The sequence below is a fragment of the Molothrus aeneus genome, chromosome 24, assembly GCF_037042795.1.
Source record: "Molothrus aeneus isolate 106 chromosome 24, BPBGC_Maene_1.0, whole genome shotgun sequence".
NCBI lineage: Eukaryota > Metazoa > Chordata > Aves > Passeriformes > Icteridae > Molothrus > Molothrus aeneus.
The window spans coordinates 1454391-1466617 of record NC_089669.1 but is presented as its reverse complement, the minus strand read 5'-3'; the positions used below and the strand labels follow the sequence as shown (position 1 = coordinate 1466617).

The following is a 12227-nucleotide window of genomic DNA, read 5'->3' as shown; positions in this document are numbered from 1 at the left end:
CCTCCTGCAGCAGAGCCCAGAGGCACCTGTACAACACCGAGGCGTGTCAGGAAACCTGATGCCTCACCTCTGCCAATGTGGAGGCGGAGGGAGGAGGGCCCAAAGACATGTCCCTTCACGCTCGCAACAGCTGAGAACAGAGAAGGAAACTCGCTAGAGCCTTTTTCACCAGCGCAGGAAGCGTCCCTGTCCCGCTCTCACTCCAGAAGCCCTCCCGTACTCCACTACTCTGGGGGGGTGGCTGTCCCACACCCGCCGGGCGATGAACATCGCAAGGAGAAGAGGCTTTTACAGACAGGAGGTGAACAACACGCTCTGGGAGCTGCCCAGGAGATACACATCCCTGCACCCGCTGGGCTCCGGGGCCTACGGCTCCGTCTGGTGAGTGGGGTCCTGCTGGCAGCGCCCCGGGGCTGGGGCGTTGGGAGTTCCGGGCCGGGGGGGAAACGAGGAGGCGTTTGACAGAACCCCTCCATTAAGGAAGGGCATTTGCATGTGGGATGGGGGCAGGCTGTCTCCTGTCCAGCTGGACGCTCGCTTGCCTGAAGAAAATGCCCCAGGGTGGGCAGAGAGGGGACAGGGCAGGGGTGCCAGGGCAGCCGAGCGTCACCTCGGCACTGGGGTCAGGCAGGGTTTGAGCTGCTTTGGACTCTTGCTTGCTCTGGTAGCACAGGCGGGAGGCGGGGGAATACCTGGGTGTCTGCAAGAGATTTGTCTGTGATTGCAGAGGTGGGAGCTGGAACAGGGCGTCCCTGCTGCTCAGTCCCAGGCAGCTGAAGCAGATGGACAATACAACCCCCGCCCTGATACAGTTTCCAGTTTGAAATCATAAAGTGGATAGAAATTATTGCAAACCAGGATCAGTAACAGACCGGGACTTCCTTCATGGCTGATGATAAACCCCAGCCTACAAGAGCAGCAGGAACTGCTGTTAATTATTCAGCCAGGCAAAGGTGCCTGAAGCAAGAGCAAGCACAAGGCAGAAATTGCTGGGTTTGCACTGACGAACCAGACATGGGCAACCCTGAAAGGTTAAATATGAAACAGTCCATTGATAGTATCTGAACAGAGCCCTTATTTCATAACATGCTGAGCTAAAAATAAATGAAAAAAAAAAATAAAATAAAGGTGTGTCCGTTTTCATAGGTGTTGGGCAAAGTCTGGCCTGCCACTGGCACTAATCCTGAAACCCTGGTGTCCAGGTTTTGTCCTTTTCCTCCAGCTTCCAATTTACATGGGGGCACTCACTTGGCTGCCCAGATGTGTTTATGCCTCTTAGATTCTTAAGTAAGTCCTGCAAAATCAGGCAGGATTAGACTTGACTTTTAATTTATATTTGTACAGTGTTCTCTGATTTTTATCACAGAGAAAATCAGGAAGAAAAATAAAGACAGGACAAAAAAAAAAAAAAAAAAAAAAAGAAGAAGAAGAAGAGAGAAATCCTTTCAAGTTTCCCTGCCCAGCCGAAAAAAAACAAACATCAAAAGAAATCTTTACTGGTCCCTGTAAAACTCTGGGCTGCTCTGGAGCTCTCTAGAAGGGAGGTTGAAGCAGCCCGGGGGTGCGTGGTGGTTTTGAATGGACAGAGCTCAGCAGGGAGGGCTCGATGCTGATTGCTGTACAAAGCTGAGGCAGAAATGTGGAGTTAGGATTTGCTGTCCTCTGCTGGGAATTGCTGGGAAAATTTCCTATTGCAGCGTTCTGCAGCAGCGGCTCTTACACCTTCTTGAGCAGCTGAGAAAGTAACTCAGGAGAAACAGCAAAGGCTTGATTCTGCCCTTTTTAATTTGCCAAAATCTGTAGGGATTTGGCTTCCAGCTGAGTGTGACTGTGAAAGAAGAATCTTCTGACCCCTCCACCGCTGGTCCTGCCAGCCAAGGCAGGGACACAGCTCTGCCTGCCCGAGGTCAGCCCAGACTAAATCTGTTCACTGAATCTGTGCTGGGGAGAGCACCGGGGCTCTCCCAGCTGCATCGGCTGCATCAGCTCTGGGCTGGGATTGTGGCAAGGCTGTAACCAGCACTGTCTGTGTTGGGTGCTGGGGTTAGATGCTCTGTAGGTCAGCAGCCAGGAGGACACCCTCAGATTGGGAAATCTGCCTTGGATTCTGCAGTTTGACTCCCTGGTCTGAGTCCCTTCCTCTCATTTTTTTGGCTCCTCCAAAAATTTTATGCAGTGCTGTCCCCTCTGCTGACATCTGCTGAAGTCCTGGAACGGATACAAAACCTCACTGAGAGTCCTCCTAGGACACCCTACAGCATCTTCAGCATTTCAGCTGCCTTGTGTAGCTGTTCCTGCACTTGCTTTGCTTCTCCTGACTCGATATTTGTCAGTGCAAGGCTGGAGGGTGCAGCTGGAAGCCATGGGATTGAACATGATGATTTACAGCTCTTCTGTTCCTGTGGGAGATGGGATAGGGATTTCTGAACCAGTGGGAATTACTCTGGGAATCCACAGTGGGATTTAGCAGGAAAAATCTTTTTTTTCATGTTTGCCTCTTGGGAGGGGTCAAGGAAGGGCTGAGACACCCCTGGAAAACACCACTGAGAACCATGAATTCCTGTCTGTCTGAGGACCTCCCTTCCCTCCTTGGCAATCTGAGCAAGGAGCCTCCAGAGGGAGAGGAGCTGTCACAGGATTGTCGTGTCCAGCTGCAAACAGCCAATGTGACCAGCAGGAACAACACAGCATAACAATGCCTGCAGCAATGGCTGCTGTACCAGGTTTTCATCAGCTCCAGAGAAGAGTCTCATTTTCAGCCAGACCTGCTCTTACACAGAAGCAAATATGTAATCAAGAATTCTGAACACAGCAGGATTAATTGCAGCAGCACTTTCAACATGTGACATCCACAGTCTTTGCTCCAGAATACAGTGAATGCAGCTGGCCTGCCCTAAAATACAACAACCTCCAAGCAGACGGCAAAGCAGAAATTGCCATATCTTTATTCCCTTATCTCCGTGCATTAAGGAAGGAGAAGGCAGAGTTAGAACTAATTCTGACCTTTGACCATCTGTGTTTCCCTTTTCTCTCAGCTCTGTTACCTCCAGCTCATTTCTGCAGGTTGAAGAGAATAAAGATGAGCCACTTGTGCTTTTCTTGGTGTCCCACCTCATCCCCCAAAGAGCACAGGCTGCCCAAAGCCACACAGGGCTCTGTGTGCAGAGCTCCATTGAGCTCCTCAAAGGACCTTTCTTTGCTGTCCTTCTGCAAGGACAGGAATCAACTCTTCTCTAGGAGATGACCTGTGGGGTTGCAGAATCTGTTCAAACATACTACTGACACCAGAATGGTTTTTTCTTTGCCTGCTGCAGTTCAGCCATAGACAAGAAGACGGGGGAGAAAGTGGCCATCAAGAAGCTGTGCCGCCCATTCCAGTCAGAGATCTTTGCCAAGAGAGCCTACAGAGAGCTGATGCTGCTGAAGCACATGCAGCATGACAATGTGAGTGCTCATTTTTCCTCTTCCTGCTGACACAAGAGGTGTTTCCTTGCCACCTGGGAGCAAGTCCTTTTGGTGGCATCACCTGTGTTTTAATTGACATTGGTATGTGCAGGCTGTCTCAGGGTTTACCTGTGACCTGTTTGCTGTGCCCAGGATGGAGCAGGTGTATAATGGGTGAGCCCAGGTATTAGTAAGAGGGAAAACATTTATGCAGCATCAGTGAGGAGTCCCTGGGTTCCTCAGATGGAATTTTCTGTGTTCACCCACGTGCATGTGCCAGTGGAGAGCTGATGAGTGCCATGTGCACAGCAATTGTTTTCCAGATTTAAATGTGGGCTTCTCTCCTTCCTCAGGTCATTGGGCTGCTTGATGTCTTCACCTCCACTGCCTCCTACCAGGGGTTCCAGGACTTGTAAGTCTGGAGTTGTTTGCTCTGTGTAGACTTAACTATTTTCCAAGACAGCTGTGTCTTAGCAGCAGCATAACAGCGAGGGTTGAGGTGCAAAGGAAGCAGACTAGAATCCAGGCATCCCCAAATAACGCAGAGAACCAGGAGCACAGCTCAGCTCCCATGGCTGACACACCCAGAACACGTAAACAGATCCCAGCCCTGCTCCCAGCTGGGACACCACAGCAGCACAGACCAAGCTGTGCAATGAGGATGTGTTACATTCCATGGTGCATCACACAGAGGGTGATCCATGCTAGCACTGTGTGACTGCTGAGCTAAGGGGCTGCACTCAGAATGGGAATACTATCGTTCATCAGGCCTCAGGGCAATTAAACTTAGAATTTGAAAGATCTGTCCTTCTTTTCCTCTCGATTCTGGCTCTTATCAATTAATGTTTTTGGCATTTTCCCTCCATGTTCATGATCACATTGGACAAGTCCTTTTTCCTTCCCCATCACTGCAGATGAGCAGTGTGACTGGGTTTGGGGTTTGGCTGATGGCTGAGGTTAGCAGCCTGCAGGAAGAGCATGTGAAGGTTCTCAGAGCAGTTCCTGCAGGAAGACCATCAATTAATTAGCAGCCTCAGCAGGCAGGTACTGAAGGAGCTGGATATTGTCTTCTGAGGCAGGGCTAGAGAACATTACAATGACAAATTTGGGAGCCAATGCAGCTGCTTTGCTGTGTGAGATGTTTCAGCTCCTGGGTGGTGAAAGGCTGTCCAAAATTGAATTTCATTTGAGGTCTAAACTAATTCAGGATCCTGAAGATCCTTGTTCTTACTTGACATCAGATATCTGATTTCCAAGGAGGAGAAAGAGAAATTTTTAAAACAGGTTGAAATTCCAACTCCTCTGTAGGATGTGCTAGTTAGCCAGGAACAGTCACAACAACTCATCTTCCTTACACAGCCAGAAAAACCAAACCAAGTGAGAACAAGGGTAGCCTGCTCCCCTGCATTTTTCGTCCAGACTCAGGGCCTTGTCTTACTGCCTTTTAGCTACCTGGTGATGCCATACATGCGGACAGATTTACAAAAGATCATGGGACATGAATTCAGTGATGAAAAGATCCAGTACCTGGTCTACCAAATGCTGAAAGGGCTGAAGGTAGGTGGGTCTGGAGGAGTTTAGTGACTCCCTGCGTCTCCTCTGTGTGTCACCTCTGGGTTGACCCCAACTAAACTCCCCTCCAATACTGTACAGGAGGATGTGGGGAGTTTATGGCATCCCCTCAGAACAGGAATTGGCTGTTGAACCATTCCTGGTCCAGCACACATCAATAAAATGAGTGTTTCCTTACATCAGGTATCAAAGTAATCAGCAGCCACAGGCCTTGGGATGGTTTCTCCAGGGCAGCACTTGCTTCTCTCTTTGCCTTGCCCAAACCTCAGCAAAACTCTGCACAGAGAGGGAGAGACTGTCAGCAGCAGGGAATGATTTTCTATTCAGGAGCATAAGGAAGGAATATGTTTCTGTAACTGGCTTTGAGGGAGCTGACAGCAATCACTGCAAACTCTGGGATGTAGAGACAGAGTTTTCCAGCTGTCCTCTCACATCTTCACCTGGAGTCACAGCAGTGGCTTCCAGGCATCAAGGGGATCACCTCAATCACACCTCTCCCCAGGTCACTGCTACCTTGAATAAAGGGGGGAAGAACACACAGAAGGTTTGACTGGTATGCTAAAAACCCTGAAGTCAGTTTTGCAATTTTATGTTTTTGGGCTGAGATTATTTTTTTGAACACCCAGAATAACCCTGTTCTCATGTCATCTGCTGTAACTTTGATGACTTTGATAGTTTAAAGCTGTTGTACTTGCTCTGAGGAGCTATTGTTTCATCCCTCCTCCTCTGCTCTATGCATCTTATTTAGACTGGCAATAGCACTGTAAATACTGTCAGTAATTTGGGGCAGAAATTTCTTTTCAAACTGCTGCCCTAGGGACCAGAGACCTGTAGAAGGCTGCAGAGGTTTGTTCTCAGCAAGTTCTTGTTTGTAGCTCTCGTTTCTTTGCTGGAGAACAGAAAATTTTGTCTGCTGGTGATCACATTGTGGCTCCTCTTTTCATTGCAGTATATTCATTCAGCTGGCATCGTCCACAGGGTAAGTTCATGTATTCTTATTCTGATTTTTGTCTGAGAAACACAGCATAGTCATAAAGTTAATAAATTCCTAACCATCATTTCACTAATAGCACTGTCTGCTCTAATTTCCATCCTGTCTGCTCTCTTCTCCATCCTACCAAAACCCCATATATATTTGGATTACTAATTCCTGCAGCATTTTGAGAAAATGCTGTATTTTCTGATGAGCTGAGAAGCATTTTATGATGCTTTTTGAATTAAAACTGTTTCAGAAAAGAATAAAATAGTAACCTAATATAGCAGGCATGGTGTTTATTCAGTCATGTGCTGAATTGATGTTGAACCTGGGGTGTTATGGGACCCCATCAAAGGCAAGCAGAGGTTCAACTGGAAGTTGTGTTGATGTATTGCAGCTTGAAACATCCAATTTTTCTGCTCCTGTCTGTTGTAGGACCTGAAGCCAAGTAACCTGGCTGTGAATGAAGACTGCCAGCTAAAGGTAGGTGGCAAAGCAGCACTTTGCAGCACATCAGCTCGTGGAGGAACTGCTCTGCCAGCAGGAAATTGGCACTGTCACGTTTCCTCTTTCCTCCCGAGCCTCCATTCCAGGCGTTGTGTTCCTTGGCAGATGCAGCAGTGGGAAATACTCCCCTGCTGATGTCACTTGCTGAATCAGGACACAGGAGCTCAAATGAGCCTTCTGTCACTGTAATCCTCGTGCATGGCAGTGTGTAATGACTTCCTGGAGAAATTCAGCACTGCTGAGCAATACTTGCAGCAGGTGAATGATCCCTGAAGGGTAACTGCATTCAGCTGCAGCTGCCCTTTGGTTCTCATGGATGCTGTGGTTGTCATTCCAGACAAAGTAATTTTCAGGGTTGCTCTGAAGGGTTTGCTTGCTGCTGGCTGGTGTGGTGCTCTAGCATGCATTTTCTGTAATGTATATTTCAGGGAGTGGCTCTGCTGCCCATAAAGGTTGGGTCAAGCTTGTTCATCTTCAGCATTGAGGGAGAGGCCATGCTGTTGTGTCACCTGCAAGGTGTTCTTATAGCAAAGGGTGAGTTGTGGTGACCTGGGAGAACGCCTTCACCACCAGGTCACAGACCAACTCCAATAAAGCACATTGACTCAAAACTTAAGCTTCAAGAAAGGCAGTGACCTTCCAGGGAGCACAAAGCACTGATCCTTTCAGAAGGGTCCTCTCATGACAACAGGGTTTGCAGCTGGCTTGCAATTCACAGTGGAATTAAGATATATAAATTCTTTGAACCATCCCATGGGTGTCTGTGGTGTAGTTGGAGCTTTGTTATTATCTGATTGGAGCTACTCCATTTTCTCTTAGAAGTAGTCTCACTTGTCCATAGGATTTCTCTTTTCTTTCCTGCCCTCCCTTCTCCTTATTCTTCCTTTGGCACTGCAGATTCTGGATTTTGGCCTGGCCAGGCAGGCTGATGCTGAGATGACTGGCTACGTGGTCACACGGTGGTACAGAGCCCCAGAGGTCATCCTGAACTGGATGCATTACAACCAGACAGGTGAGCAGCCCTGCCCCAGCCTGTGACTCCCTGCTGGTGAGCTGGGGGATCCTGCTGGCTCAAATCTCACTGAATTGTCCAGTTGTTTTTCCTCCTTTTCATCAGCGTTCCCCAGAGCAGAGCAGCTCCCACAGGTGTTGCACAACTCCCAGAGCTGCTGCTTGCAGAAAATCATGAAAGCTGAGATTTTAGCAGCATAGAAAGAACAGAGGGTGGGAGTGAAATTTAAATCAGTGTTTGCTGCAAGCAACAGCAAAAGTGACAGCCCCAGCAACCACTGCTGCCTTTCTAATTTTTTTTAAATTTTATTTTCTTCCTTTTTCCCCCCTCCCTCCTTTTTCTCTCTGAACAGTGGATATCTGGTCTATTGGCTGTATCATGGCAGAAATGCTGACTGGGAAAACACTCTTTAAAGGAAAAGACTGTATCCTTTCAAGCTAAACCTTTTGCCTCAGCAGAGTAATAATTCTTTGTGTGTGGAAGGGTTTTTATAAATGAGGCTACTGAGAAAAACAGGTGTCAGACTGGTTTATCAGGAGGTAATCACAAGGACCAGTCTTTTTGGGGAGGAAAACAGAAGGGGACCTCAGAAATGCACCTCTGTGGTGGCATGGTTCTTCATCAGCTGTTCAACCTTGTGTGGCCATAGCTCCATTCCCAAATCTTTGCACATCCTTCCAAGCCCATGGATGTGTGTCCTGGCATGGTTGCACCAGAAAAATGATCTGTTGATGGAAATGCCATTCCAGGAAGAAAGGCTTGGAGCTCTTTTTGCCAGTGTAATGAATCTCTGCTTGTATGACTGTGGTGAGTTTGTATCATGAGCTCATTGTACCCTCGCAGGCTGAGCTGGGGTGGGGTTTGCTCCTCAGAGGGTGATCTTTAACACAGCTTGCCAGACCTGGACCAGCTGACCCAGATCCTGAAAGTAACGGGGCATCCAGGAGAGGACTTCTTGGAGAAGCTGGAGGACAAAGCGGTAAGGAAGCTCCTGTGGATTTGGGTCCTGCTGGCAGAGGCATCGGGGGAAGAGGTTGACTTGTGTTTGGCATGGGAGAGGTGCTGCCTCTACAGCAGCAGGGAAATGCCCTTTTCCCCAGGCAAGGAAGGCATTTCTCTGTGCTGGTGGCACATCTGATGGACCTGGTGCTGCGTTGGGCAGGGACTGATGCCCCAGCAAACCACCAATCTTCTCTGTTCTCCTGCTTGGCTCTTAAAACAGAAGGATTTCTCTGTTTTGACCAATAAAAATAGTTCCTTGTGAACTGTTTGCTGAAATGGGACATCTGAGATGCTTTGCTCTTCTCTTCACTTGCTGACATTGAGAGCTGTATTTCACACCTGTCCATGTGCAGTAATTGTGCTTTCCTTGCTCCTTCAGGCGAAGAGTTATATCAAGTCCCTTCCTAAAATCCCCAAGAAGGATTTGTCTGTGCTTTTCCCTAAAGCCAATCCTCAGGGTAAGTAATCTCCAGCATTTCTCATGAGTTTTCACAGCTGGAAAGGAGGCAAGCTGACTGCCACAGACCCAACTTTATTTCTCCTTCTCATAATTTCTTGCTACTTTTTCCCCTTGCAGTTTGTGCCCTTCCTCAGGGAAAATATGCATCAGTTAAAAGCAGAATTATTTTTATTGGCATTACAATGGTGATGTTCTGCTTCTCTTGGCCATTTACTACTTTTTAAAAAATTATTATTTTTAAGTACAGTGTAGAACCTGGATCTAGCAATATTTAACAGACAGCTGATGTAAAATTTTCAGGGTAAAAATTAATCTCTTAGAAAGAACTCTCTTCCCCAGTAGGTTAGAGGTGAGAGCAAGCAAAACTCTTCTAGAAACTGAATGGAAGAAAGTCTTAAAATGTTAAAACCAAGTGGGAATGAGGCTGACAGACTAGTCAGCATCTGAGTTTCCTGCCCTCCTCTTTAGCAGGGATGTATAGGTTTCTATACAGATTACTGATGTTAAGACTCCTTTGAGATGCAGGGCTCTGAATGAAAGCAAATTATTAAAACTGAAAAGTATCTTGAGGTTACTGGCTTACTCCTCATGTTTCTGCAGCCCAATCTGTGCAGCAAGGCTTATTCAGGTCTAATTTGTTATTTCTGCACAATTTAACTTCTGTTACCAAGAGCTCCCTGAGGCTGTTGTTGGGCAGACTTTGCATCTGCACTGATGGGAGCCCCTTGCTGCCTTGGCCAGGTTGAGGATTCTCTTCACTGTTCAGGTCTGGAGGTGAAACACTGGAAATAGCAGTGCCACACTTGCAGGGTTCATGCACAGGCTGCCTGTGCTCCCCTGCACCTTGCCTAGCCCCGTTCCCATCCTCCACAGCTGTGGACCTGCTTGACAAGATGTTGCAGCTGGATGTGGAAAAGCGCCTTACAGCAACAGAGGCCTTGGCTCACCCCTACTTCGACCAGTTCCGAGATATCGAGGAGGAGACAGAGGCACAACACTCCTATGATGATTCTCTGGAACATGAAAAGCTTTCCATAGAGGAGTGGAAAAGTAAGAAGTTCATTTTCTTTGAGGTTCCTGTCTAGCATGGGACTCTCCTACCCCTCTTTCTTTCCTGTACAGATGCTGAGTAAAGCTGTGGTTGCCTGCTGATGCCTCAATGGTAGGGCTCAGATCTCTTGCTTTTATCCATTCAGCAAAGATCCCTCCAGCTCTTCAGGCAGACTTTTTTGCTCTCTCTCCTTTGTCTCTTTCAGCTGCCACTGAATGCCTTTTCCTGCACATCCAACACTCCAACTTTTATTTGTGTCCTCTAAAATCACACATTAATGGTTATTTTGTTCTGCTTTTCAAGAGCACATTTACAAGGAGATCTTGACCTTCAGTCCCATTGCACGGAAGGATTCAAAGAAGAGAAGTGGGATGTCATTATAGCGACGGGTGCAGCTGTGGCTGGGACTCAGTTCTCCCTGCTGACATCAGATTCATTCCACACTGTGCTGCTGGTGGCCAACTTTTGGCCTGTGGGACCTCTCTCTATATGCCAACACAAGGATGACATCGTGCTGTGGGCACTGGACTTTGTTCTTCTAAAGGGGAAGCACCCCAGACAGTTTTTGACATAAAAGACAAATATATTCTTGTTGAAACTTTAAGTGGGAGAATTTGACCTGTTGTTTCTTTTTTTTTTTTTCCCTGTATTTGTCCACTTGAAAGAGGAGGGGTTTTATTCTTTCTCATTAGTCTTTTCAAGCACAGAGCTTAGTACATTAATTATGGATGAGGTAGAGAAAAAGGTAAAATTGGAAAGTGAGTCCTAAGCAAAAGGATCAGAAATACTGAATTTCAGCATAACAAGACCTTAACCAATCTCACTCTGGCTGTGTCCTGCTTCCCTGAGCAGTCACAGAGCACCCAGCAGAGCAAGGCTGCTGGGACAGTGTCAGCTCCAGGGCACCAAGGGATCAGCCTGTGTTCAGAGCAGCTACAAACTCATCCTCTCATCCTGTACACACAATTCTGCTCAGCTGCTTCCTCTCCAAAGAGCCACTGCCTCTTTTTTTGTTTTGTTTTTCCCCTGCTTATTTAATTCCCTGGGATTTGATCAGTGCTGTCTCCTCCTCACAGCAGGCAGCAAACACAGCCTGGGAATTCAAGGCCACTTCCCATAGTGACAGACTGGGAGTCCCAAGCAGCTGCACAAGTGACTTTGAATATGGATCTGCAGGACATTTTGCAGCCCGTGCTGAAACTGGAGTATCTGCAGATCCACAGCTTATCAATAACAGTCATTGATAGTGCAGGCACAGCTGCTCGTTGTGATAACACCTTTGGACTGCAACACCTTCTTGCCCAGGGTGATCAGGCAAGCTCAGCCAATCATTCCAAAGTCCATCCCAAGGGATGTGTGCCAAGAACCAGATGCCTTCTCTGTATCAGAGCAACACCTTCTTCCCCCCCTCTTCTATAGCTGCTGACTTATTTTGGTTTGGTTTAGCCAGGTTGTTTGTTTTCAGTACTCTCTAATTTTCTTCTTAAGTAATGTTCAGTTTTGCTGTACAGACCATAAGTGAGGAAAAACTGCAACATTTCCAGAATTTTCTGATCTCTCTTCTTCACTGGGAACTGGACAGTGATGTCATGTTGCTTGGCTGCCTCCCTGCTGCAGCTCATGGCATGCAGCACAGGGGATAACCCTGCAGTGACTGCAGCTTTTTGATAGGATGGTGTTGATGTTTGCCTGCTGTAGCTGCACACATGGTCCATGATGATAAGGTGAGGTTTCTCTTGGCTCATATCTGTCTGGGTCATGTACAAGGCCTTTGCTCCACTCCTCTCTTAGGTAGAGACAGTGAGCACAGAACTGTTGTGATGTGCCCTCAATTCCCTGGAAATTCAATGTTTTCTTATGCAGAAAGTCATCTCTAAAGTCAAAGTCATCTGTTAAGGCCAGATTCAGACAGAACTCATGAACCACTAAATGGGAATGCAGGGTATTTCTTTATCATCTTGCCCTCCTTCAAAAGGGGATAGGTAGACTTGAAAAGTCTTCTATCTCAGTAGTGATGGCTGAGGGAGAAAACACCTTCACAACAAAGGAATGTACTGAGCAGTCTGCTGGTAGTTGAGAAGGGACTCGGATAGTTGTAAAGAATAATTTAAAATGCCCTTTGGGAATGTCTGTCTGAGCAGAGGACAAGCATGAAGAGGCACTGGGGACATGTGATACAAATAGGTGTGAGAAGAACAATCGT

General features: G+C 47.3%; 1 protein-coding gene across 1 annotated transcript; it reads left to right on the top strand.

Moving 5' to 3' along the window:
* Nucleotides 1-136: 136 nt before the first annotated feature.
* On the top strand, nucleotides 137-10628 carry MAPK13 (mitogen-activated protein kinase 13). Its single transcript, XM_066565414.1, has 12 exons — nucleotides 137-381; nucleotides 3315-3444; nucleotides 3798-3856; nucleotides 4893-5001; nucleotides 5966-5995; nucleotides 6428-6475; nucleotides 7397-7511; nucleotides 7864-7935; nucleotides 8411-8490; nucleotides 8893-8971; nucleotides 9847-10023; nucleotides 10328-10628. Exons 1-12 carry the CDS (start codon nucleotides 263-265, stop codon nucleotides 10405-10407), a joined length of 1098 nt encoding a protein of 365 aa, XP_066421511.1. The 5' UTR covers nucleotides 137-262; the 3' UTR covers nucleotides 10408-10628.
* The last annotated feature ends 1599 nt before the right edge of the window (nucleotides 10629-12227 follow it).

What these genes read in the sequence shown, in the direction of transcription:
- MAPK13 (XM_066565414.1), top strand. Translation starts at nt 263, where the DNA reads ATGAACATCGCAAGGAGAAGAGGCTTTTACAGACAGGAGGTGAACAAC. An exon ending in AGCACATGCAGCATGACAAT is followed by an intron (nt 3,445 to 3,797) that starts GTGAGTGCTCAT and finishes CTCCTTCCTCAG; the next exon opens with GTCATTGGGCTGCTTGATGT. An exon ending in TTCCATAGAGGAGTGGAAAA is followed by an intron (nt 10,024 to 10,327) that starts GTAAGAAGTTCA and finishes CTGCTTTTCAAG; the next exon opens with AGCACATTTACAAGGAGATC.